Here is a 24305-nt window from a genome sequence, read left to right as displayed (position 1 = left end):
TGTTATCGTATCCGTCCTAAAGTGGGACAGATGAGAGTATATTTGTAATAACCCATTCTCTTATTACCTTTTCCCTTATTTTAAATGTTGAACTAGCAAATTATTTGCTCTCTGGATTCGTGTTCTAAATAGAGCTCGTTATTTCCCGTTGATGCTTATAGTTGTTGGTCCGCAAAGAAATAAAAGCTAAAGTAAGAATTTAGTGAACACAGCGACGTCAACAATATGTAAATGAAAGAGGAAAGACAAGAAGTTTTTTCCCAAGTATAAAGAAATTCGAATAACATTTCATATACAACAAACGAACAACTAACTTCAAAAAAAATAATACATGGAACAAAGGCTTTAAATAAAGAAAACAAAGAGAAAGGAGAAATCTTGATTGCACTTCAGGCCTCTCTCTGGGGCCGAAAGCAGCGGCCCGTCTTCGAGCAGTCCGTCGGGCCGAGGGGAGCGGGCCAAACCCATAAACAGCACGGTAGCCCAGATCTATCCACCTGCAAATGAGACAAGGAAAACTTTAATTATCTAGAGAACAAGAGATAAAAGGGCACTTGCTTGTGAGGAAAAGACCTACCCTCCTTTATTCTTAGGAGACCAAAAATTTGCCCAAAGGAGTAACTCAAGCTGCCTACAGCAGATCCCACCCAACAGCCTTGTCTTCCCCTACGAGCTCCTGCAGCTTGCAAACAAAGAAAGTTATGAACTAAAGTACTAAGAGGGCATGTGAGAACAAGATGAATTAATTAGTCAAACACCTAGTACTCCAAGTAACACCAAAATGTTTCAAGTAGAAGGCTGCAATGAGGATAAAAAACAAGAGATATGTTGGGCATAAAAAAAAGGGAGACAGTCCATTTAATTCAACAAAGTACTCCCAAAGTTCTCATATAAAGATCCCTTCCACTCCACCTATGAACTCTCCTACACACCATAAGAAATTTCCAGCAACATAGCAAGATTTAGAGTAAGAGAGCTTAAGTGCTAGGAGCATAAATCAAAGACAGCAACTGCTTCAAGAGGTAATACACTCCTTTCCTCCTTCCAAATAACTTTTTTTTCATCACATAGAAGCACCAAAACTTAGAAACCTCAAATAGCATGCTAAATCTCAAGTAAAATAGTAGGAAACCAAGTATAAACATGTTTAGAACACCACCATTCCAGATCTTAACAGCATGATAGGAATAATGGAAGAAAACAGTAAAGCACTAGCACACTCTCTGCCTTTCCTTGACTTCATGCTTAGGATGAGAAAGCTTGGAGCTTTATCACATAATACAACAAGAGAAAACAACAGGCTACTGCCTTTTTACCCATTTTTACCCAAGCTCAGTAGCTATACCAACTCAACTTCCTAAATTCCTAAATCATGTACAATTATGAATACCCAACCGAGATCCTCCACAATAAACAACATACGAGAATTTTTAAATCTCACAAGCTACTGCACAAAGAGAGAATCAACAAATGGACTAGATAATGAGAATTATGGGACTTAGCTTTAAGGCCGATTGGTAGGCGGTTGGTAGCCGAGGCTTGAGGTCGAAAGGGGCCGAGCCTGCCTGAGCTACGATGGCAAGCTCAAGCTCCTGAGATGACGGCAGCGGCTCTGGCCGTTGCGCAACTCGTGCAGGTCAAGACCCGGAGGAGAGCTGTCGGCGACGGTGCTATGTGCCGGCGTGTGAGCAGCGTTGACACCGAGAAGCACTCGGAGATGGCGACGGAGTGCGATGAGGATGCTGCGACACCGGCGACAGAGCGCCAGCGATTGGGTGTCGCGATAGCGACGATGTAGCCGAGATGGAAGAGAGAGGGCCAGCGAGTGCTAGGGTTTTTTTTCAATTTGGGGGTTTTTGTGTGAGTTGGAAAATGAGAGGAACCGATGGAGGTGAAGAGTATATGTTTGGGCATTTTTCTTTTAATTGTTTGGGCTTCACTAAATAAAAGTGTGAGCTAAGATTGTAGATTAAATCTTGGGCTAAGGAATTTAATTTAAGAATCAGGTTGTTTTATTAATTAAAAGGAGGAATAGGCTGGAATTGTTAAAAAAAATGGTTGGGCCTGTGGATTGCTAAATTAAATCTTGGACTCTTAAACGACCAACCATGAGTGAATGTGCTAATTAAATCCCGAGATGATAAATTAAATTTTAGATCTATGTTAGTGTCCGAACAAGATACATGGAAAATAATCCTCCCAAAGTTAAACGAATAATTCCTTAAACCTCCACAATAAATTAAATCTATTGATTTAATTAATGTTCAAGGATTCTAGAATTTTTCTAGAAAAAAATGCGAAAAAGAATAAAATGAGCATGCACTTAGGATGCATTCACGTTTAATTTTCTTGACTTCTTAAAGTCTAATTAAGTATTATTTTATTTTCTATAGGGACGTCTTCGCACGTTATCTAAGGTCAAGTTAAAGAAATTTACGGAAAGGGATTTAGCTTTTGAGGTGTGCATTATTTTATTTACTCAAGTATGTTTGTCATGCCATGTTTTGTTTTATAATTACCTATCTGCTTGGCTATGCCAATTTAGTTAAATCGAATTCGGGTCCCAGTAGGGCCGCAAACCCTATTTGGACTAGTGTACACATAAGGAGACCGTGAGCTAACATAGGAGTTGGCCGGTCCAGTGACCGTCGTGGAATGTGGCCACATTCCCGGTTCATACAAAGTTCAGATATGGTATTTAAGTTATGTGATTGCACAATCAAAATCTTTATGAAAGGAAAGAATTTAGTGACTCGGGCTCACTAGCAATAGGGAGTTGTGGTCGTGACAATATTATTACATATTATTTGAATATATAAAGTTATTTTTAGTTGAAAATTAATACTAGTACTAGTAACATTTAGTTTGAAATTATTGGCCCACAAACTCCGGCCCATTTCACCGGAGAAACTAAAAATATACTCCCTCCGTCGCATTCTAAGTGACACATTTTCTTTTTGGGATGTCTTACTCTAAATGACACGTTTCTAAATATGAAAGCATTACTCTCTTTACTTTTTCCCTCTCTATTACTTTGTTCAACCTTTGAATAAAATTGAATGTATAACTTTGATTGTATAACTTTGATTGTCAACCTTTCTTATAACTTTGACGTATAACTTTCTTTTCAACCTTTCAATTATTTGATAGTACTTTCGAAAAATAACACTTGATTTTTTCTAGCCCTTAGAATATTTTACACAACTTAGTAATGAAAGTTATTGTTGTTTAACTTATTCGTATTTCTTAACTACTGATCATATTTATTTATGATTAGAAAAAAAGACCAAATCGAAAAGTAACAATATTTATAGTATTGATGTCAATTTTTACCTTTAGTGCTAATAATATTAATAGCTCTTAAATCACAATATTCAATCAAATTTTAAGTTAAAATAACAAATTATAAAGGAAAGGAAAACAAAAGGCAAATATTATCAACTATCTATACTAAACTAACGTCTTTAATTAATGATGTTTTTATCAAAATAAAAGAAAGGAAAACAAAGGGAAAAAGATACTTATTATATACGTCGATTTGAACATCACTGAACGACGTTTTTTACACAAATGAGACACTTATGACAAATTAAAACTCCATAATTTCATATTTTATTTTTAAAAATCTTATAAAACTATAGAAATAAAACTATGCAGCCAGCTAACACAAAACTCTTTTATAATAGAATACATAAATTAATTATTTTTAATTAAAAATAATATTGCTATTTAAAAATAAAAAAGATTAAATATTATTTTATAAAATTAAATCTAATATTGAAATAAAGAAACAATGTGAACGATGAAAAAAGGGAAGAAGGAGATAATTTTGAAATAATACTATTAGATTTTGAACATTATTGAAATAATATCATATTGAAAAGGTTAAAAATGTGAAAATATAAAATTATCCAGCTGCCCAAAAGGGCATTTTAGGGAGGAAAATAGCCAAAAGGACCAATTTCAAAATTAACCAATAGTACTGGGACTACTGGTGATGTTTTTAAAGTCCAGAGACTATGAGCGAGATAAACTTATAGTCCAAGGACCATTTTTGTAGTTCACTCTAAGAGAAGTGATTTAAGTAAAATAAGAATAAAGTAAGAAATGAAAAAGAGAGAGAGATGAAGAGAGAATAAAGTAAGAGAGGTTAAAGTAAGTGAGAAGAAATGTGTTAACTTTTATTATAAAGGGAAGTGACCCCACTACTATGGAACGTACCAAAATCGTAAAATGACTCACTATTATGGAAAGGATAGAGTATTACTTTAAGGCTGTGACTATGAACCACAAGTCCTCAGACAAATTTAACTCTCCAACCCAAAGAAAAACATATGATAAAAAGGATAGCAAACATCAAACAAATGCTAGAAAATATATGATTCCACAAAAAGCAAGTGCAAACAAAGTTTCTTATGTTGCATAAATAAATAAAAAAAGGCTTTGCCTTTCTTATTATATAAAACTTCATTTTACACATGAAAGGAGTCCAAGAAGGCAAAACAAAGAACTTAATCTACAACTATTCTATTCTTCTCAACATATTTGTAGAGTGGCACTTGTACATTTCTCTCATCAAAGGAAAATGAGAAAGAGAAAGACGAATTAGAATTCTAGTTAGGTAACGGGATATCGGCTAGATCCTCTCTATACGGAGCGTTTTGCATCTCAACTCCTCCTTGATGCCCGTTTTCCATGGCAGTCGGATCAGACTTGGTGGGGTCAATGAATGTCACAACCCTGTCCTTTCGAAACATGAGATAGATAACCGAAATAACATAGATTGCCATAAGAGGAAACACTAGTATTCCAATGAACACATTCCCCACTTTAGGCAAGTCATTGTCGATAAGCCACCCTACAAATGCAGTGCTCAAGTAGTAGATGTTGATGCCTATGATCCCGAGGCCAAGGATCCACGAAAACACGATAATCTGCACAAACACGCACCCTTATTAGGCATGATCTAACGGCCTAAATTTATCGAGCTAGCTAGATTAATTATTGATTACTTCACTTACGTAGATAGAGTTCTTGTGAGTTCCCATTTTGGTGGAGCTTGTGCTGAATTTGAGAAGTGGGATGAGAGCAAAAGGAAGCTCGAAAGATAGTATCATCTGAAATTATTAAAATTCAATTTCATAAGTGTACTGTTTCATTTTAATTTGTTACTTGGTTAGTTTTAGATGATTTGTGTAAGGATGTATGTACAAACCGATGCAATAATGATGAGTCGACCGGCTCCGGAAGATCCTCCAATTATAGACACTACTAAACTAGGTGTTATGGCAATGCACCTTGTCATCAAATTCCTTGTCCATTTTCTCATCTTGAGTTCCAAGAATCCCTATAAAAAAAGTAGGCAATTTAATGTTTCAAATGAATTAGCATATTATTCATCTTGTACTTTGTTATTTGAATGGTGGATCCAGGTGGGTTAGCGGATTCAACCTCCGCCGACCCGTGAGGTCTGGAACGCTCCATTAAATTCGATCTTCCATAATAATGTATTCTAAAAATGGAACTTGTAGGGCCGGAGTTGTTGGTCATAGGGTCGATAGACCAACAACTCGATAGACCAAATTTAATAGTAGAATGTTATGGTACTCGTGGGTCGACGGTGGATCCAGCTGACCCCATGGACCCCACCTTAGTCCATCCCTACTTTCATTGCTAGATGGAGATATATATTGTACCTGCATGATGTATTGTCCTGCATAGGTGCCTGTGATAGTGGAGCTCTGGCCCGAGGCCAACAATGCAATGGCATAAACAGTAGAGCTTGATTTCCCCAAAACATTCTGGAAACGAAATATAATTAGGAAATTAGAGATTGCTCATATCTATATGTGTACTTTTTAAAAGGCAAATTGCAATTGGAAAATTGTGAAATTTGGTTAAATTCTAATTTGTTTTGCAATTTTAAAAATAATCTAAAATAACCATGGGCAAAAATATCTGATTGCATACATGTAGTATATTATTAATGTTTTTCACGATGTCGATTTTTTTATAAATAGAGGACATTGTTTTTTTTTATAAATAGATGATATTCTTTAAGTCATCAGTGATGTGTCCACATTTGATTTTCAAATTGTCATATCAGATTTAGTATCCCCAGAGTATTTCGTCTCAAACTTGCTGAATTGTTAAGTTGCATGACGGGTCACAATTAAACCAAATTGCATGAATTTTTTTCAGCAATTTACCCTATTTTTTAAAACATCGATAATTGAATAGGTTTACCTTGAGGAGGAAGGATGCTGAATTTAGTGTTAAGTCGCTACAACTTTCTTCATTTTCACTTGAGAGATCATCTGCTAAGCAAACAGTACCAGACACGGAAATAACGGCCACATTTATCAAAAACGCTACAAAAAGTGCAAATCCACTTTCAATCAAGAAGTATCGACAAGCATCCTGAAATAATAAAAATATTTAATTAGAAATACAAAATTAATAGATTTACTAACATAAAAATGATATTCCATAGACATGTTTATCGATAAATTTAATACCCAAAGTCTAACACTATACAATCAAGCAGCCAAGTTGAATATTGGCACTAGCTCAATAGCCTGCCTAACCAAAAGTAATTACTCTCATGCCCAATTAATTCATTGACTCATTTTAGTTAATAATTTTCAGAAAATATAATTAAACATGTGATTTCATTTTGAACAAATGGTTTCGACATATTGCAAAATATCCAACACATATTTACTTACATTAATGCCACGAACAGAATTAGGTATCTTTCTCGATAGCACTAGAGCAGAATGAAGAAAAAGATTATGCCTGCAACAAAAAATGAAATAATTTATCAATTACGAGACTTAGTAAAGTGAAAATCAACAACTTTCTCTTGATACCAAAAACTAAAATTAAATTAAATTTATAAAAATTTAACAAACCTCTAAATATTTCTTGTAATATTTCTTCGTATTTATATAATACAGTATGAAAGAGGAATAAATTCCTAATTATAAATTTAACTAATTAAATAATACTAATATTTTTGAAAAAAGTACTTTTAGCATAAAATGGATAAAACATCCTAAGAAATTTTTCAAAATTGTTGAGGCCGCCTCAACAAGTATAAGATCGTTAGAAAATCAGATATAAATATAGAAAGGAACATACGGCATAACGAGTGCACCGAGCAACGCGATGGCGTCACCGGTGGCGCCTTGGCCTTTTAACTTAGGCACAAACATTCCCTTCATCACTTCTTTAGCCGGAGGTTTCACATAGCTTAATTCTCCAAAGAAACATGCTGCCATTATGAATACTAATATTGCTATTAATAATTCCAGCTTCCTAACCTGTTTTTATTTAGCAAATAGTAAAATATTAGTACTATTACTTAGGAAATAGTATATTTATTACTAACAAATAATTAAAAAAGTACTTAACTTGCACATTTTTATGTTTTTGTAGCACCTATATGTTAGATGATGGTAATTTATTTTTCTTTAGGTATATTCGAGGGGCATCAAAGGTTTTTTTCCAGGTTTAGTATAGAAGGATTTTAAATACGAGGAATAATATTCTTGATTTTATATCTTACTACACCAATTTTACAGAATTATTTAAATGCACTTGCAATCTTTTATTCCATTTCCTAAATAAAACAAATATAACAAGTTGCTAAAAAAGAAGATAAACAGGCTGTGTATATTCGATATGCAGTTGTTGTGAGCAATAAAATTAATATGTAGATTCGATCAAAGCATAGCTGTTAAAAATGAGGACAAAAAACATTATTTCATTTAGGTAAAGATGGATCTCAAAAATAAATTTATAATTTTTGTGGGGTAATTAGTTGTTAACTCTGCGTGATTCTAGTATATTTATCCTAAAATTATGAGAATAATTTGAGATGAATATATAGGGATCATATAGTGTTACCAACTAATTATCCGATCCATTTTATAAAGAAAATGCTACCATCATCTCCATTGTCATCTACTCATCTTGTTGATTAGTTGTTGACTATGGTAAATTTAAAAAAACTCGAAATAAATTTATAATGGAGTGGTTGAAGACTTGAAGTCTAGATATTTAAGCAAAGAGTGAATTAATTAATTTATGTTTAGTAGAAGATAAACTTAATTTTTAAATATAAATTGAAGACTTACACCATATTTTTGTAGACCGAGCAAGAGTAGAGTACTGCACCCGGTGCAGAGAACCCCAACCCAAACTGGTATCTTGAATAATATGTTCAGTGCAAATGCCGTCCCAATCACTGTCAAAAAACAATTAGTACAAACAATTTTGCACTTAAAAAATATTTATGAACTATCAAACTTAGTTGTGATGTGTACAATAATACTTAATCAGTGGTCTATATTACATAATTTTTCTTTAAAGAAGACGTTAAATCAAAAATTTACTGAAACATATTTGGATTTTATATTTGATTTTTAATTATTTTATTTGATTATAAAAAATTATGATTTGAATCTGTCATTGCTAATAGATAGATACCTTCTGGGATGTCGGCAGCGATGACGGCAAGCTCAGCTAGAATCCACAAGCATAATTTGACGAATATTGGATACTCAGCTTTGCAATGCTCCGCCAAATGTTTGCCTACATTTACATGAATAATTAATTTAATCGATTTTATATCTAGTTGTTTTATTTATTAAAAATTAATTAGTCATATAATGTTAAAACATTAAATGTACACATACCGGTGCTGACTCCTAAATTTGCTGCAAGTGATTGAATTATAAGGGCAAACACCAATCCGATAAGTATCACCCACAACAGCTGTGAATATGCAAATATAATTAAATATAACGTGTAAAAGTGGTTTAATTTCTATTAATGTATAATCATTTTGCCAAAATTCATTATAGGGCAATAAATAGACTTTATTTTAGTACTAGTGTGTGCAATCATTTTGCAAAAATTCATCATAGGACAACAAATATCAAATCGAACACCATGAGTTCTAAGAAATTCAATCTTCAAGCAACATTTACACTATTCACTTATCTTTCTCATTTCATTAAAATTATGAAATTCAACTAAAAGAAATCTAAAAAAAATGATTTTCTTAAATTATTACTGCATGGTCGATTCTAATTGGGCAATAAGTGACGTGCACTTCTACACTGCAGTATGCAAGCACAACATACTCAACTGCTCACAACGTCACTACTTGCACAAGAAGCGCATTTACATGCCATTGCTCGTGGCCGAAATCTCAAAAAAGCTCACGAATAGGGTCCATTTATTTTTCACTTTCTATATGAAAAGCCAAAAAAATGGGCTGGTATTGGTGATTGATTTTGTGACCATTTTCTGAATATTCGTGAAAAAGGATTGGTTTTTAATATTCATGGAATCATTTCAGAAGAATTAAAAATTCCGTATAAAGAATAATTCTTTGGGGTCATAGAAGAACCGCAAATTCAAAATTTCCGAATATTCTAGCAGCCGAAAGTTATGAAATTCGTTTGAAAAAAATTAAAATATGCTAAGTAGTTAGTACTAAAATTGTCACATTTATGTGATTAATTAGAAGTGCGTTTGCAATTTACATGAAATTAAATGAGATTATAAGAAATCAACATAAGTGTGTATGGATTAGTTAATTACTTCATAGCCGTGGTTTGCTCCCGCCTGCAAATCAGTTTCCACTGCAATTAAGATAATTAATCAGCATTAGTGCCACAAATATGTATTAGTACTTCTTTGGTACACGATATATTGTCTCATTTTGATATAGTGCGAGTTTTAAAATATGCAAAAGAAATTGTGAAAAAGTTCGGTAAATTGCCCTTGTCAGTGTCGTACCATTAAATAATGACTAATTATATGACTTTTTTTTTCAATTTTCTCATAGAAAAAAATTCAACATGCTATATTTTTGAATGTATTAATATAGTGTGTGCATTTGTAAAAATTAAAGATGTGATTGATTAAGTGTATTAAATGAAGCCGTTTACTTAACCAAAACGTTTTGTACACGTAGTTTTCCCTACTCATAGAACCATGTGACAAGTAAGAACACTAAAAAAACTAAAATACATACTAACGCAAAAATTGAGGCGCAATTACTTGCATTGGAAAGTTATAAAAAATAACAACAAAGCATCTTTAAATTAATGACAAATTAACTTAATCTTCTTTTGTTTTTAGGATGTTTCCATTTGTGTCCTCTAATTTTAGTTGGGGACCAACAATAAAGATGTTTTCTAAAGCATTGGTGGTATGTTTAAAAGCACAAATTAGCATCTTTAATTGCATTAAAGAGTTTCTTCGGCGATTTTTCATGTTGTAATGGAAAAATGTCAAAATTATGCTATAATTAGTCATTTCTGAAAGCTACAAGATATCCTGACTATGATAAACTTAATACTGTGTGGCTTTCAAGATCACCAGACTATGATAAACTTAATAATGTACTAAAGAAAAAAGTAAATGAGATTTTTTATCGTTGGCATACTGAAATAAAGAACTCTGAGACATTATATCGCGAACGAGAGAGAGAATGAGACCAAGAGAGCTTACAATTTCCCGGATCAAGGTAAGCCAATGAGACCAAGAAACCAGGTCCAACATGCTTCAAGAAATTTTTCCACCCAGGTTCCTAAATTTTCAATAATCCAATAAATTCTTTTTCCCTTTTTGATGAAAAAAACATATACTATAAAATTCTTGAATAAAAACCATAATTGATACACATATATTGAAATAGATATGAATATGTATACCTGTTGAAATTGGTCTTCCTGATCAAATTCTTTGTTTCCTCCGGCGGCGGCGGGCGGCGTCTGCACCACCGCGACAACACGGTTGGTGTTCCCACCGCCACTGCCCTGCTGCTGCTGCAAGCTTGCCATATTGTAGCAATAAATGTGTGTGTGACTGTGTGTTTTTTCTATAGTGAAAATATGTGTAATAAACCCTTTTATTTATATTGGAGGAATCTTGTATATTGCCTGTCCCAAGAAGAACCTCTCATTTAATTCCACTCATAATAGCTACCTTTGTTTTTATGGAAGCTATATATCCACCAAAATAATATTCGTCACAAAAAGGAGACGTTGCTAATTAATTAAATTACTATTATTGTAATCCTGATTAATTGGACAAAGGCTCTTGGATTTACTCTAGTGAGGGGTCAAGCTTCTTAAGCAAAATTTAAGATTGTGGTAAAAATCGAAGTGAGTAGTCATGAAAGTTGCCGTAGCTTATTAACAAAGGGATGGGAGGTTGTGTGTTGTCTTTTCTTTATTCACTCGGGACTCGTTTGGTAGTGTATCTATTGTTTAAACACTAATAAAATTAAAAATTAAAACTAACACTAGTACTACTATTTGTTTCATATTTTATTGTTTAATAAATACTACTCCATTAGCTATTTGAAATAAGAAGTTCGGTTAACTTTTGATCAATCTCATAAAATTTAAAAATGAAATATTAAATCATGAAGTTTTAATTTTATTCAATTTTTATTCTATTACTGGTATATTAAGTAAAGAGAGAATAAAATAGGGATAAATATTTTCTATCTTTTGTAATGAATTATTTTGTTAGGATAAACACAAAAAGAAAAGCGGTTCATCTTCATTGGGACGAAGAGAATTTAAGTAGTATTCCCTCAGTTCTCGAGTCATTTTCTTTTTTGGCAATCTCTCATTTACTTTTTCTTCTCTATTTTTTCATTAATCTTACTTAATTATTCTCTCAATTTAACAAACAAAACTCGTGCTAAAAAGCAATGCCTCATGGACAAAGGGAGTATTTTTTAAGTGAAATATAAAATTCCTCACATTCACAACTATCTTTATAACATAAATATGTAAACAAAATCATACTAATTTAAAAATACTATGCATTGGATTTGGATCCACCGATTTCTAGTTAAATGACCAGTTTTGTCGATTTTGATTATTGATAGTAGGAGTACCAAATAAATATAAAAAAATATAAATAATAATTGCGTCTCATATTAAATACTAACAGTCTAACACAGTCAATCTTCACAAGATTCGTATAACTGAAGCGTTCTTTTTAATTATGAACTAATAAACGAATCAGATTCATATAACCTTATTGAAATAAAATATTCAATTAAAATGTTGTCCTTCAAAGCGGCATGAATTACTGCTGAATTGGAGCCATTTGACAATTAGTTGTCACCACTTTGATATTTTCAGTATATTAATTTATTAATTTCTGCAGCGACATATAAAATTTTAAACTTTTTTATTTGTCTCCTATCATATTTGAAGTGGAAGTATATATGTCTATTAGTAATTTATTTAATGTGAACTGACTATTTTTTATAACGTTTGGTTTATTTATTCGAACTCTAGAAATCGTATACAATCGGGCTCAATTGCAATCATTAGATACTAATAGCGCTACCATTTTCAATCTAATAGTATTAAATAATATATTTAGTGAACGACAAACATACGTGAACGTGACAATATTAAACAGAATTCTTGAATCCAATGTTTTAAAAATCAGATCGGCCGGTGAAACGGTGAGGCTACTAGTTCACGGTTTAACTGGTCCGATCAATTCAATTACTGGTCAAACCGTTTTATCTTATAAATATAAAATAAAATATACTCTTACAAAATATATTAAATTTAGTGAATAATAAATTATAGTAATTAATAGTAATATATAACAAAAACATATATTAAACATTTTAAGTAAATTAAATATTAAGAGTATTTAAAATAAGTGAATGGTAAAATTTAAATAATTATTAAATATATAAATTTTTAATTAGTGTAGCCAAAAAGGTACATATTTTACATATATAAATAGATAAAATTAATATTATCTCAAAAATATTTATGTGGTGAAATAATATTATAGACAATATATAAAACTAAACATGAATATTTAGTTAATTTGGATAAATATATAATAGTATTATTAGTTAATACATAAAATCAAACTTGAATTATTAGTAAGTTTGGAGTAATATTTAGTAAATATGGACTAATAAACTATATTAATGGTATTATATAATATTAAATTTTAGGTAAAATTATATTTCCTTATATATAAATATTATACCAATAAAAATGAAATTAATGGGTGATAATTAAAATTAAACATATCACAACTAACAATAATTTAAAAGTATAAAACTAAACACAAATTATTCATTTGTGTGGACAAAAATTATGGATTTAATGTATAACAATAATTAAAATTGCAAATTAAGGAGTATATGCTACAGATTCAAAACTTGAACTCCCCAACAATTTCAAATAAATACAGGTCATATATCAAATTATATAGGTTTCTGAATATCCCAAACTCGGCTTCAATTATAGTAAAACCATCGTTAAAGGTCAACTTAATTAATAATCTTGAAAATATCCACAAAACGTTTGACACTGTACAAAACTATGTCATTCACTTCTTCTTTTTTAAAAGGCTACTATGTCATTCAATTCTAAAATGTAGGCTTCAATGTACCTTCATACCATCTAGATATTCCATCTTCAATGTAATTTAATTCTAAGGTTTTTAATTTTTATCATTACTTTAATACTCTCTCTGTCCCATTAAAAATGAAACATTTTCCTTTTTTATTTGTCCAATTAAAAATGAAATGTTTCCTAAAATGGAAACAACTCTATCTCTACTTTTTCATCTCTCTTACTTTACTCTCTCCTCATCAACTCACAAAACAACACTACATAAAATCCCGTGCCGATTTTCAAATGTTTCATTTTAAGTGGGACGGAGGGAGTACTTCTTTTCTTGGCTATAACTTCACTATTCCCCTTCCCCCTACTAAAAAAGATATCACTAATTTTGTCTAAATACCTATTTTGTACTTCACTCAAAATAAAGTACTAGTCAACAGATGCATGCTATAGCAGCAGATGCATCACCTCACATGTGTCATCGCGCGCACGTGCCCACCTAACATGAGGGGCGCGTCGCGATTGGTTGAGAGTGGATCCTAGACCCACGCCTCGAAAGCCTCACGCGCACTGGCCCTTAATCAATGGCCAACCATCACTACAAAAAATTTATTTTTGGAAACACAAAAATCAAGACGCAAATATTAGCGTTTGAAATTTTATTAATCAGGAGAGAAAATACAGAGTCCCTAAATTGATGGCAAATTATTTTAATCTCTTACTTTTTCAGGATGATATTATCTTTGTCTTCTAATTTTAATTAGGACACTGACTATAAGAATATTTTATGAAAAGTTAGTTTATTAGCCTCCTTAATAATATTAAAAGTGTTATTGCCCGATATTTTTTGTTGTATTGTGTTGTGGAACGATAACGAAGGCTATAAGCGTTTGTGATTATCGGAGGGTCAGGCCAACCAGTAAGGTATGACCCAACATCCAAATTGTAGTAATCAATATTATCTACTCCACTTAGTTATATTTATATTAATAATATTCTTGACATCAGATGCTCCAGTTTTGTCGCCAATTTATTGGGTGGTTGAGTTAAAGTCCATGTTTAAACATCATCGTTATTACTAATTTTATTGATAATTGCAATCATGAAACATTGTTTATTCCTCTCTTATCAATAATGAGTTGAGTAGTGAGTTTTGTTAAAAAAAGATAAATGGATATTTTCAATATCATTTTTGCAGTCCTTATTTATATGGATTTCGATTGCTATCGTAATAATACACGGGTAAAATTGCTCCTCAAATGCTCATACTTATCCTAAATCCTAACCCTTAATTCAAAATATAATTTATTGAGCCTTGACCGTTCAATCATTTTTACATTATCCTTTGAGGCAGAATGACAAATTTATTCATGCTTCATCCAATCATTTTTATTTATCATTTTTTAAGGCAGAACGACATATTCAGAATGGCAAATTTATTGCAGCTTCACCGCTTCAATCATATCCTAAGTTCTATTGATTTTATTTATTACATGGCACATGGTAGTATTCGTGAGTATTAAAATTCTATATAGATTCCATATTTTCTCTAAATATTTGATGAAATTGTTACGAGTTTTCACGGTTTGCGATATACTCTTTCCGTTCCACAATAAGAATTATATTTTGTCATTTTCGTCGTCCCACGATAAGAGTCCTATATCATTTTTACTATAAATGGTACGTAGACATTCCACCTACTTATTCCATTAACTTATTCAACCAATTTTTCTTTACATTTCTTATAACTCGTGCCCAAACCAAATAATATTTCTATCGTGGGGCGGAGGGAGTAATTGTTAGATGCAAAAGGTTGCGAAAGAGTAGCAAAATTCAAATATTGAAATTGAAACTATAAAAATCACTTAAGATATGGAGTACTAATTAGTACTCATAAGCTCATTACTCATCGATTTTTATTGGACTTCAATTTTGTAACTTTTTGGCCCAGCACAAGCACCTCAAACTCTCAAAATCAAAGGTCCCGGATTTGAGTTCATCTTGAAGCGATAATTTTCACAAGGTTCTCATTTTGCACATTAACCCAAATTTTGATTACATAGAATACATAAACTTCATTTTTCACCTTGACCAAAATTTCCAGTGAGAATTAAACTGAATGCCTACATTGCTTAAACAATCAGTGGTACGACGTAGTTTGACAACGGGTGAAACATTGCGGTGTATGTAGGCAATCCTAGACTTGGGCAAAAAGTTGACATCTCAACGGAGGAGCAGGCGCCTAACTTCCGAAAGGGAATTCCTGTGGCATGTTATTTAGCGCACGCATGATATTGCTAGCCACATCCAACAGTTGCAAATACTCGTCTGCTCCATCTACAAGACACTGCGAACACAACAGGAGAAAGAGTTAAATCACCTCTTGATCGGACACCACAGCAGAAGATGAACGAAAACATAGAAATACCAAGCTTTTTTACCTTATCTGCCTCTCCAAATTTCTTGCATATTCTTGCTTTCTGGTCATCTGGTATGTCATCTGATTCGACAACTACATCAAACAACTGAAACACGAACATGACAGCATATTCAGCACGAAGAAGCACAACAAAACAGTGTGGAATAGAGTATCAGCCCTTACATGATTGAGCATCTGAGAAGCTGGATAGCCTTCAGCAATCACATTTTTTACTTCTTTATCAGCTATGTCGAAATCACCACTTTTGCAAGCTGTAAAGAGAGCCTGCACAACGCCATCGGGGATGACCTGACCAAGGACGTGTTATCAGTTTTTAATTAGATAAAAATGGCATAAATAGTTTAAAACGCATAATGTCCCTTGGTCACTGATATTCAGCAATATCATGAACAAATAAGCCTAAGCCTTGAGGTGGTAAAAGCAACAAAACAGAAGGATATCCACTCAACCAGAAACTTGAGAAACACATCGGTGTCAAAACCATTAAACGCACACATGCACATGATCAGAAGCAAGCACTTCTAGTCTCAGAACATGACAAATCATCAAAGTCATCATTCACAAATTCTGGAGAGCAACTTACACCAGACACGCTGATTAAGTCCTTAGATGAAATTGAGGATCCGAATAAGCGAGCAGCACCCTGTACAAAAAGGGAATATGAAAACTGAGATAAAATGCTCAGACAAATGTAATAAAACAATGACAAATTACAGGTTCAAGCATCTCCTTTCCTTAAGTAAGTCATCCCGGAGAGGATTTATTTCTAGAACTGCTGGAGTTTATTGGAAATTCAGAAGGTTACCCCTTGGGTGCAATAATAGCCATCTATGGCTATAGTAGTATCCAACTTACCAGTAAAGTATCTATGGGTCAGTACTATTAAATTTCCGAAATGGTCAGTATCCCACATCAGTTATGTAACATGGTCTAGCTTTGTACTTTGTTGAGTAATGAAATATACCTACTAATTTTCTCTACTGTGATTGTAGACTTTTCCACATGTCTCTATCTTTTATTGTTCTACAGGTTATTTTCCTTGTTTTATGCAATGTCTTGAATCACCATTACATTCACAAATTATTGGTCCTAAGATTTCTGGCAAAACATAAAACGGGGAAAAATAATGTATCATGTAGTTTCCCGAAAACAATTAGAACTATTTAAACATGCTAAAATAGAGGCATCTAAAAAAGTTGAAAATCTCAGCTAAGTCTTACTTGTAGATATGTTATAGCACGACGCAGATCACCTTGAGAGATAGAACTTAAGGTTGAAAGTGCCTACAATGAAACATTAATTATAAACTAATCTGAAAAGAATAATCACATGAACATGCACAAATGCATTGAAACAAGCCTCAGATGTCAAGTTTGACAAACCAAACCTCTGAATCCAAGTTAAGACCTTCCTCATTGCAGATATAAAGAATGCGAGATGTCATAATTTCTTCTGTAAGTGGTTTGAATCTAAACTTCGCACACCTAGATGCAAGGGGTTCGATAATTCTGTAAAAATCAAATCATTCCTAAAGTCAGTTCAGAGAATATTAGATTTCATCTCAACAATACTTGCAGTTCCGAGAATTAAAAGCTTTAGTAACATATCATGATACAATAAAAGACTGTTATCCATGTTAAACATTTGACAACATTTTCCTCTAGCACAGAGATGGGCTTTTGTATTTGCTTGCAAAAACTTGCAAAGAACAATAGTGTGCATCCTCTTCTCTCTTTTGTATTTGTCTCAGGGGGCTATCAATATATAATATTGATAAATCATACTACAAGAAAATTACAGATAGATACAAGAAACAACATGCAAAGATGTTTTAAAATAGTAATGTTGAGACATGTGTTGTAACAGAAACCAAGCAACATAGCTACTAGCTGTACTTATAGTCTCAACATTTATCACCGAGAAACACTCGATATGAAACCAACATGCAACTCAGATACAAAAGGAATTGCCAAATCTCTACCTGCTAATGTAGTTACAAATGAAGAAGAATCTTGTAACTTTAGAGTATGTCTCCATAGTGCGTCGCAAGGCATTCTGTTAAGCCATAAATTAAATACTCACTAACATATCCATAATACAAAATAATACAGGCAGAACCAGCACACTTGCCTGGGCATCTTCAGTCATCGAATCTGCCTCATCAAGAATTATAATCTTGTAAGGCGGGCAAGGATAACCACTACAATCAACAAGAAAGGCATTAAAATGATAATAAGGGAGGAACCGCATAAAAATAAGATATATGCTTCATTCGAAAACATATAAAGTAATACTACCCTTGACGTGCAGAGCCAACAGCAACAGCAGCAAAATTCTTAATTTTCGTACGAACAACGTTTATCCCACGATCATCACTAGCATTCAGCTCCAGTACTCTAGACTTGTATAACTCCGGCCTACAGAGAAAGACCGGTTTAGTTCACGAAAATCCACAATTCACATCAAAACAACCGTATCAAGTGAAACATTGAGGAAATAGCACAACATTGTTTTCAATTACCAATATATCCCCATTTTCCCTAATTATCTCCACATTACATGCTACACCTAAGTCAAAAACACCAGACAATACAAACTCCTCACCTGATACTGATACTCTTAACAACATCAAACATCAATCAAGAGATAATGTAACTTTGCAGATATGTTATTCTCAGTATATACACTTCTATTTTCTCTCTGTAACTCATACTTCACTCAATTATACAAAAAACTTTCACAAGCTTTCATCAAATTATATTACCCATAAAGCTGGTGAGCAATGGCGAGAGCTGTAGTCGTTTTCCCCGTACCAGGAGGCCCATAGAATAGCATGTGCGGACACTGGCAATTTAATCAAACAATATCAGAAAAAAAAGATTAAAATAAAAAAGCATGAAAAAACAGAATAAAACAGAGAAATTTTACATTAGTGGTTTCCAAAGTGTTGGTGAGAACTCGAACGACCTCTTCTTGGTGCGCAACATCCTTCACTTGCTTCGGCCGACTATCAAATCAATTCACAATATGCAAAATTACTTAATTTGCCAGGAAGGAAAACATGGAATAAAGTGAAATTAGTGAAGAGTATGCTTGTGAGAGTGAAAGATGGAGAAGGAGGAATCGATTGATTACTATTTCTCGACCCATTGCTGAGTGCTCGGTAAAACTGGCGCCATTGCTGCACAACTGAGCTTCTTTCCTTCAGAAAATAAAGGGTTTTCTATTTATTTTCCGAAAATTGAGATTATATACCTCTTTTTTGAGGAATTTTCGTATATGATTAATGATTAAAAATTTTACCTAATAATTTTTGTTCGCGTATTTTTTTTTTATCATATTCATGTTTTATTATTTGGAGAAATTAATTGAGCAGAGAATTTAAGGGAGATTGAGCGGGAACCAAGAATAATTCCTAGTAACTTTTATGTAGAATTTGTTAGATTAAGTATGTTTTACGTTGTTTTTTTTTTAATCGATTTATCTGTTTATGGGTAATTAAATTATTAGAATATTGTGGATTAAAGTAATTGACTTATATGGAGTATAATTCTCTCAATTATTTAAGGTTCATAACTTGTTTTGGTTTAATTATTCATGTTCTTTTAAATGTCAATTTATTATGACTTTGATGGTTTTATGTATATATTGATACAAGATTTAAGAAACAACACAGTTAGACAAAAAAGTTGAGAGAATTTCAAATTAAATGTGAGGACATATAACTTTAGGATCCAAACAAAAACTCAGTGCAAACCAGCCCGCTTCAAACATGGGTCTAAGCCGGGCAGCCTAAACCCCAACTTAGTTGGGCCTCACTGGGGCGCGGCCTGGACTAAACAACCCAAAGTCAGGGTTGAGGAAGGGGTATAAAAATAAGTTTGTTGAGTTAACGGTGGATTTCTTGGTACGTTCATACGTGTCTTCACCTTTTGTTTAGATGTCGTGTGTTATCACCTATAATGTGTGCTATCGACACTTGCTTTTATTGTGTGTGTCATTGGATTCTCCCTCCATCCCACAAGAATATGTACTATTTCTCTCTCTAATGAGTGAGACTCATTCCTCACTAATAATACTTTAATTATTTTTTCTCTCTACCTCTCTCTTACTTTATCAAATTTGCATTAAAATCCGTGCCGAACCCAAAGTGCATATTCTTTGGGGACGGAGGGAGGAGGTTGCACCATCCAAATTTTAGTGTTGGCTAGTGTTGAATAGTGGCTAGAAGGCAAAGCCGCACGGTTTGCTAGCCTATTGCTCGGTTATTGTTTGGTTAGCATATGGCCATGGCTATGCTGCGGGAAAGACATGATGATTTAGACAAGTTGTTAGTGCTCGATTATGATATTAAGTTATTAACACTCAAATTTTATAATAATCCACAAAAATTCTATCAATCCTTCCAAAATCAATAAAGTTTGGACATACCAATTTAATCATTTTAAAAAGTATACTCCAAATATGTATGATCAGTTTTTCGGTACCAATCGAAATAGTACCTCACTAAACCAACGTTTAAGACGCTCCAATAAAAATGTAGTGCACATTATAGATTGTTGCATATTGGAGGATATTGAGAAAGCAACTCAAAACATTGAATGACAAATCTAAGTTCTTTATTTACTTACTTCTATAGTGTAGTTAATTTGTGTTTATATTATTGTTACGCTATCTCAATATATTTAATCTTATTTTTGAGGTTGATGTAATTCTCAATTATGTGGTTTAAGTAGTTGTTATGATTTAAATAATTTGAAGGAGTATGTGATTTATGTATTTTTCAATTTACAATTTCAATTATGTAGGGTCGGCCCTTTGTCCTTTTTTCTGAAACTGCATGCCTTTCGATAATGCAAATTCAAATGAGTGGGCGGAGGGTGCTTGATGCCTCGAAGAGCGAGGAGCGAATCTTGATCACGGATTGGGCGTGGGAACTAGTCAAGGCCGGGAAGGTCGAGGAAGTTTTCCACAGGGGCATAAGGACGGAAGGGCCGAAAGGGGTGATGGAGAGATTCGTGCGCGTTGGGATCCTCTGCGCGCATGTCATGTTGGCGCTTAGGCCGACCATTGAGGATGCGCTGAGGATGCTTGAAGGCGACATTGACATCCCTCGTCTGCCTGATCGCCCGTTGCCTCTCGCGCAGTTTAGCTTTTTTAGTTATGGCACAAGTGCAAGTGAGGGGTCAAGAGTTTCAAATTGGAGTAACACTAGTTGAGGAGTGTTTTGGATTTTTGGAATGTTTGTATTGCTTCAACATGTAAAGTAGTAGTAACACACATTGTACAATTATAAAGAGGAAAGCATTATATATTGAAGATTTATGCACTAGGAAATCTATCATTAAAATTCTACAAATAATCAAGAATAAATAATTATACTAAACAAATAAAATCAACATTCTTGGCATAAGGAGAATTTCATGACAAAATGGGTCCATAAATAACATTACATGATTATAACACAGTTGGTGTTTCTAAATAATTTATGAACTTCATCGCCGGAGCTAGCTCCATACTCGTAAATCAAAACGAGCTTACATTCTCCATCGCACAAGTCTTGAGAGGAAGAAAGCTCGGCATTGTAATGCATAAACTATGAACGGAGTTTAACTGATAAACTTGTTCAATACTAGTATTAGTTTTAATGCAGCATAATGTCATGCACCAACCCCAGTCTAACAGGATGGAACCATCTTCGAAAACTTTGATGGGGCGAAGATGCGGTAAACAAAAATCATCCTGGTAGATTTTGTGGATGCTGAAATCTTTTGTCCACGATTTCTCATTTCCATATTCCTTCAACAACCAGATATTAATCTCCTCATAATTAGATGCGGACTCATCATCCGAGCTCTCACACATACATAAACAATCCTTCAAAACAGACAATCTCCCTACTTTGCAAGGAAAATCAAGAGGAGCTGAAAAGGAGCTAAAAAGTTCTGTTTCGAGATCAAGGGATCGGATTCGCCAAGAGGATCCCTTACTTTCCATCCAATGAAGATTTCCATCTAAAAATACCCCTATCCTATTACATAAATTCAGTGGGTTATCACAAGCAATCCTTCTCCACAGTCTAGTCCCAATAGTGTATACTTGGCAACAAATTTGATCATTTGGTGGTGGTCCTTCAATGAAAATCCTAAACACCTTATAATCGCTGCTTATTTTACTCACTCCAAATCCATATCTCTCAAATCGAACCATATGATGTATAGTATGAGGAGAAAGAAGTGTGATATACTCGCGAGTGATAGAATTGCATATAAAAGCATCACTCTTGAACTGTTGCAGTAAGAGCAAACCATTAGCTGAACCTTGCATAGACACACAAAAAGGGAATTCAATCTTGATTATGTTCCAGTTATCTTCATCACTAAGGTCATTTACAAATTCAATGATTTTATATGGCTTCGGAACCGATTTCGGCTGATATATGGCGAGACACGGGACTGATTTAGACCGATGTAACTTCACAAACTCACGAGTCGTTAACAGATCGCCCCATGGTTTACAAACCAGCTTACAACTAATTATGGTTTGTATGCCGAGTCTGACAAGAATATCTATTGTGATTTCTGATGGCAGATATTTCAAGAAATCTTGGCCCATTTTGGGATAATGGATAGTTTTGTACTCTTCTTGATATTGTATCCAATTCCTTGATGAAAACAAAAAATTGTTTGAGGCTTCAACTATTATTTGATATCTAGTCTCTCTGTCAACAACCAATAACAAACAAACACGACATACGACAATATATCTTGGATCATCTCAGTATTAACAACAAAGTTACATTGTATCATGATTAATCCATCATTCCTATTACTAATCTAATTCTAGATAATTCATATTTTGACTTATCTCATACTACTGGATATCACTATCATCTTATTTAACAAATTAAATAGCGCCATAGTTTTGAATTTTGGTCCCTCTTCCAAAAAGTTGTCGTTTTCTATTTTTAGCAATATGGTCAATTTTTGTTTGCTCTAACTTTTTTCCCTTTGTCTACTTTAATATTATTATACTACTTTTATCCATAATTTTTCTATTTTGGATTTATCAATCACTTTTATTTCTCTTTCTATGTTATTTTAATTTTACTAATTTTTTATGGAAGTATGTCATTCATTATTAAGATTATTTTTTTGGACTTAGATAGTACCAAATTCGTGTAGCTCAGAAAAATGTATCATTGTGGCTAACACTATATCGTAATCAATTCAGAGCTATTGCTTTTAAAAAGATCGTAATAAGCAAAACACATTTAGGTTCATTCCCGAATAAACCGTAAAACATAATATCACAAAAATGCAAAGATTAAAAAAAAAGTAACGTTTTGGAAATATTTACCTTGTGGGGCTTGTGGTGGAGACGAAGGCGGCGCCGCTGCAGCTGGCGGAGATGGATTTAAGCCTTGATTAATTGAAGCGTAGGTCGATTTGCTCTCTACTTTATAATTTAGGTCTTCTTTATTTTACTATTGTATCGATTTGATATTTAAAACTTTTACAATGGTTCAGTGTGCAATATTGAAAATATATAGGTGTGAATAAAAAAAAAAAGAATACTATGTGAAGCAATTTAGGAAGGAATATTAGTGGCTGCGTCGATTAAATGAGAAATTATTTTTCTAGTTATTATATTTGAATGAATATATGAATAGAGGAGTGATCAATTGCTAACTAATTAGCAATTCCAAATTAAAATTAAATCTTAACCGTTAGATTAGAAGATCTAGTGGTTGAAATAATGGTATATGGATTATATTTTTAATTAAAAAATTAATAAATAAAATTAGAGGGTATTAATGTCAATTCTCTCTCATTAAAATCATCTTAAAACGTTAAATTTACGTAACTCTCTCGATTTAAATTATGTTTTTCGCAAAAAATATATCAAATTAAAGATAATTTTATAAGGATTCCAACGAGATCTCAATTGCATATATTCCGACAACGTTCAAATGATGAAATTTGATATTTTTTATTTTAGTTTTCGTAAATGTAGATCATAACCAGATTTTTATCAACAAATACATCAAAAAATCTCAATAAAACCGTGTAAAAATTTAAATATTCTTATGTCATATTGTTGATATTTGTAATACACTATGTTGATATAAAAAAATATTCGCGAAAATTATCATATGATAACATAATGACGATATTACCATTTGTCTACTATTTATTGAGATTCGTAAGATTTAATCCCATCCACTCATTTTAAAATCTAAGGATGGAGATTTGGTCTTAATTTTGGATTAAGGTGCTATAAGCATTAGAATATGACCCTGTATGAATATTCCACTAGAGATGTATTTTTTAAAAATTTCATATATACAAGGGGGATCACAAGTTTTGGGGAAAGATTAGAATCGTGAATTACGTTTAGAATATTAACAGTTTTGTGTATAGATCTTTAATAGATTTACT

General features: G+C 32.9%; 3 protein-coding genes and 1 long non-coding RNA gene across 4 annotated transcripts; 1 reads left to right on the top strand and 3 right to left on the bottom strand.

Annotated features, from left to right (window-relative positions):
• Positions 1-244: 244 nt before the first annotated feature.
• Positions 245-1891, bottom strand: LOC125205500. The gene is made up of 2 exons (XR_007173762.1): positions 578-1891; positions 245-497 (listed from the first exon to the last, which is right to left on the bottom strand). It is a non-coding gene; the product is annotated as an uncharacterized LOC125205500 (long non-coding RNA).
• A 2540-nt stretch (positions 1892-4431) lies between these two features.
• Positions 4432-10998, bottom strand: LOC125205497 (metal transporter Nramp5-like). Its single transcript, XM_048104471.1, has 13 exons — positions 10734-10998; positions 10531-10609; positions 9616-9656; positions 8703-8781; positions 8494-8598; positions 8142-8251; positions 7144-7325; positions 6729-6798; positions 6247-6420; positions 5697-5801; positions 5216-5347; positions 5022-5117; positions 4432-4934 (listed from the first exon to the last, which is right to left on the bottom strand). Exons 1-13 carry the CDS (start codon positions 10860-10862, stop codon positions 4614-4616), a joined length of 1623 nt encoding a protein of 540 aa, XP_047960428.1. The 5' UTR covers positions 10863-10998; the 3' UTR covers positions 4432-4613.
• Positions 10999-15425: 4427 nt separating this feature from the next.
• LOC125205499 (replication factor C subunit 2) lies at positions 15426-19075 on the bottom strand. Its single transcript, XM_048104473.1, has 12 exons — positions 19000-19075; positions 18793-18871; positions 18629-18708; positions 18162-18281; positions 17995-18064; positions 17846-17919; positions 17252-17372; positions 17085-17147; positions 16448-16507; positions 16027-16152; positions 15866-15949; positions 15426-15771 (listed from the first exon to the last, which is right to left on the bottom strand). Exons 1-12 carry the CDS (start codon positions 19041-19043, stop codon positions 15667-15669), a joined length of 1026 nt encoding a protein of 341 aa, XP_047960430.1. The 5' UTR covers positions 19044-19075; the 3' UTR covers positions 15426-15666.
• A 1642-nt stretch (positions 19076-20717) lies between these two features.
• On the top strand, positions 20718-21083 carry LOC125206587 (probable receptor-like protein kinase At1g11050). Its single transcript, XM_048105831.1, has one exon. It carries the CDS (start codon positions 20718-20720, stop codon positions 21081-21083), a length of 366 nt encoding a protein of 121 aa, XP_047961788.1.
• Positions 21084-24305: the final 3222 nt, after the last annotated feature.

The sequence above is a fragment of the Salvia hispanica genome, chromosome 2, assembly GCF_023119035.1.
Source record: "Salvia hispanica cultivar TCC Black 2014 chromosome 2, UniMelb_Shisp_WGS_1.0, whole genome shotgun sequence".
Lineage (NCBI taxonomy): Eukaryota > Viridiplantae > Streptophyta > Magnoliopsida > Lamiales > Lamiaceae > Salvia > Salvia hispanica.
This window is presented reverse-complemented; position numbering and strand designations above follow the sequence as displayed.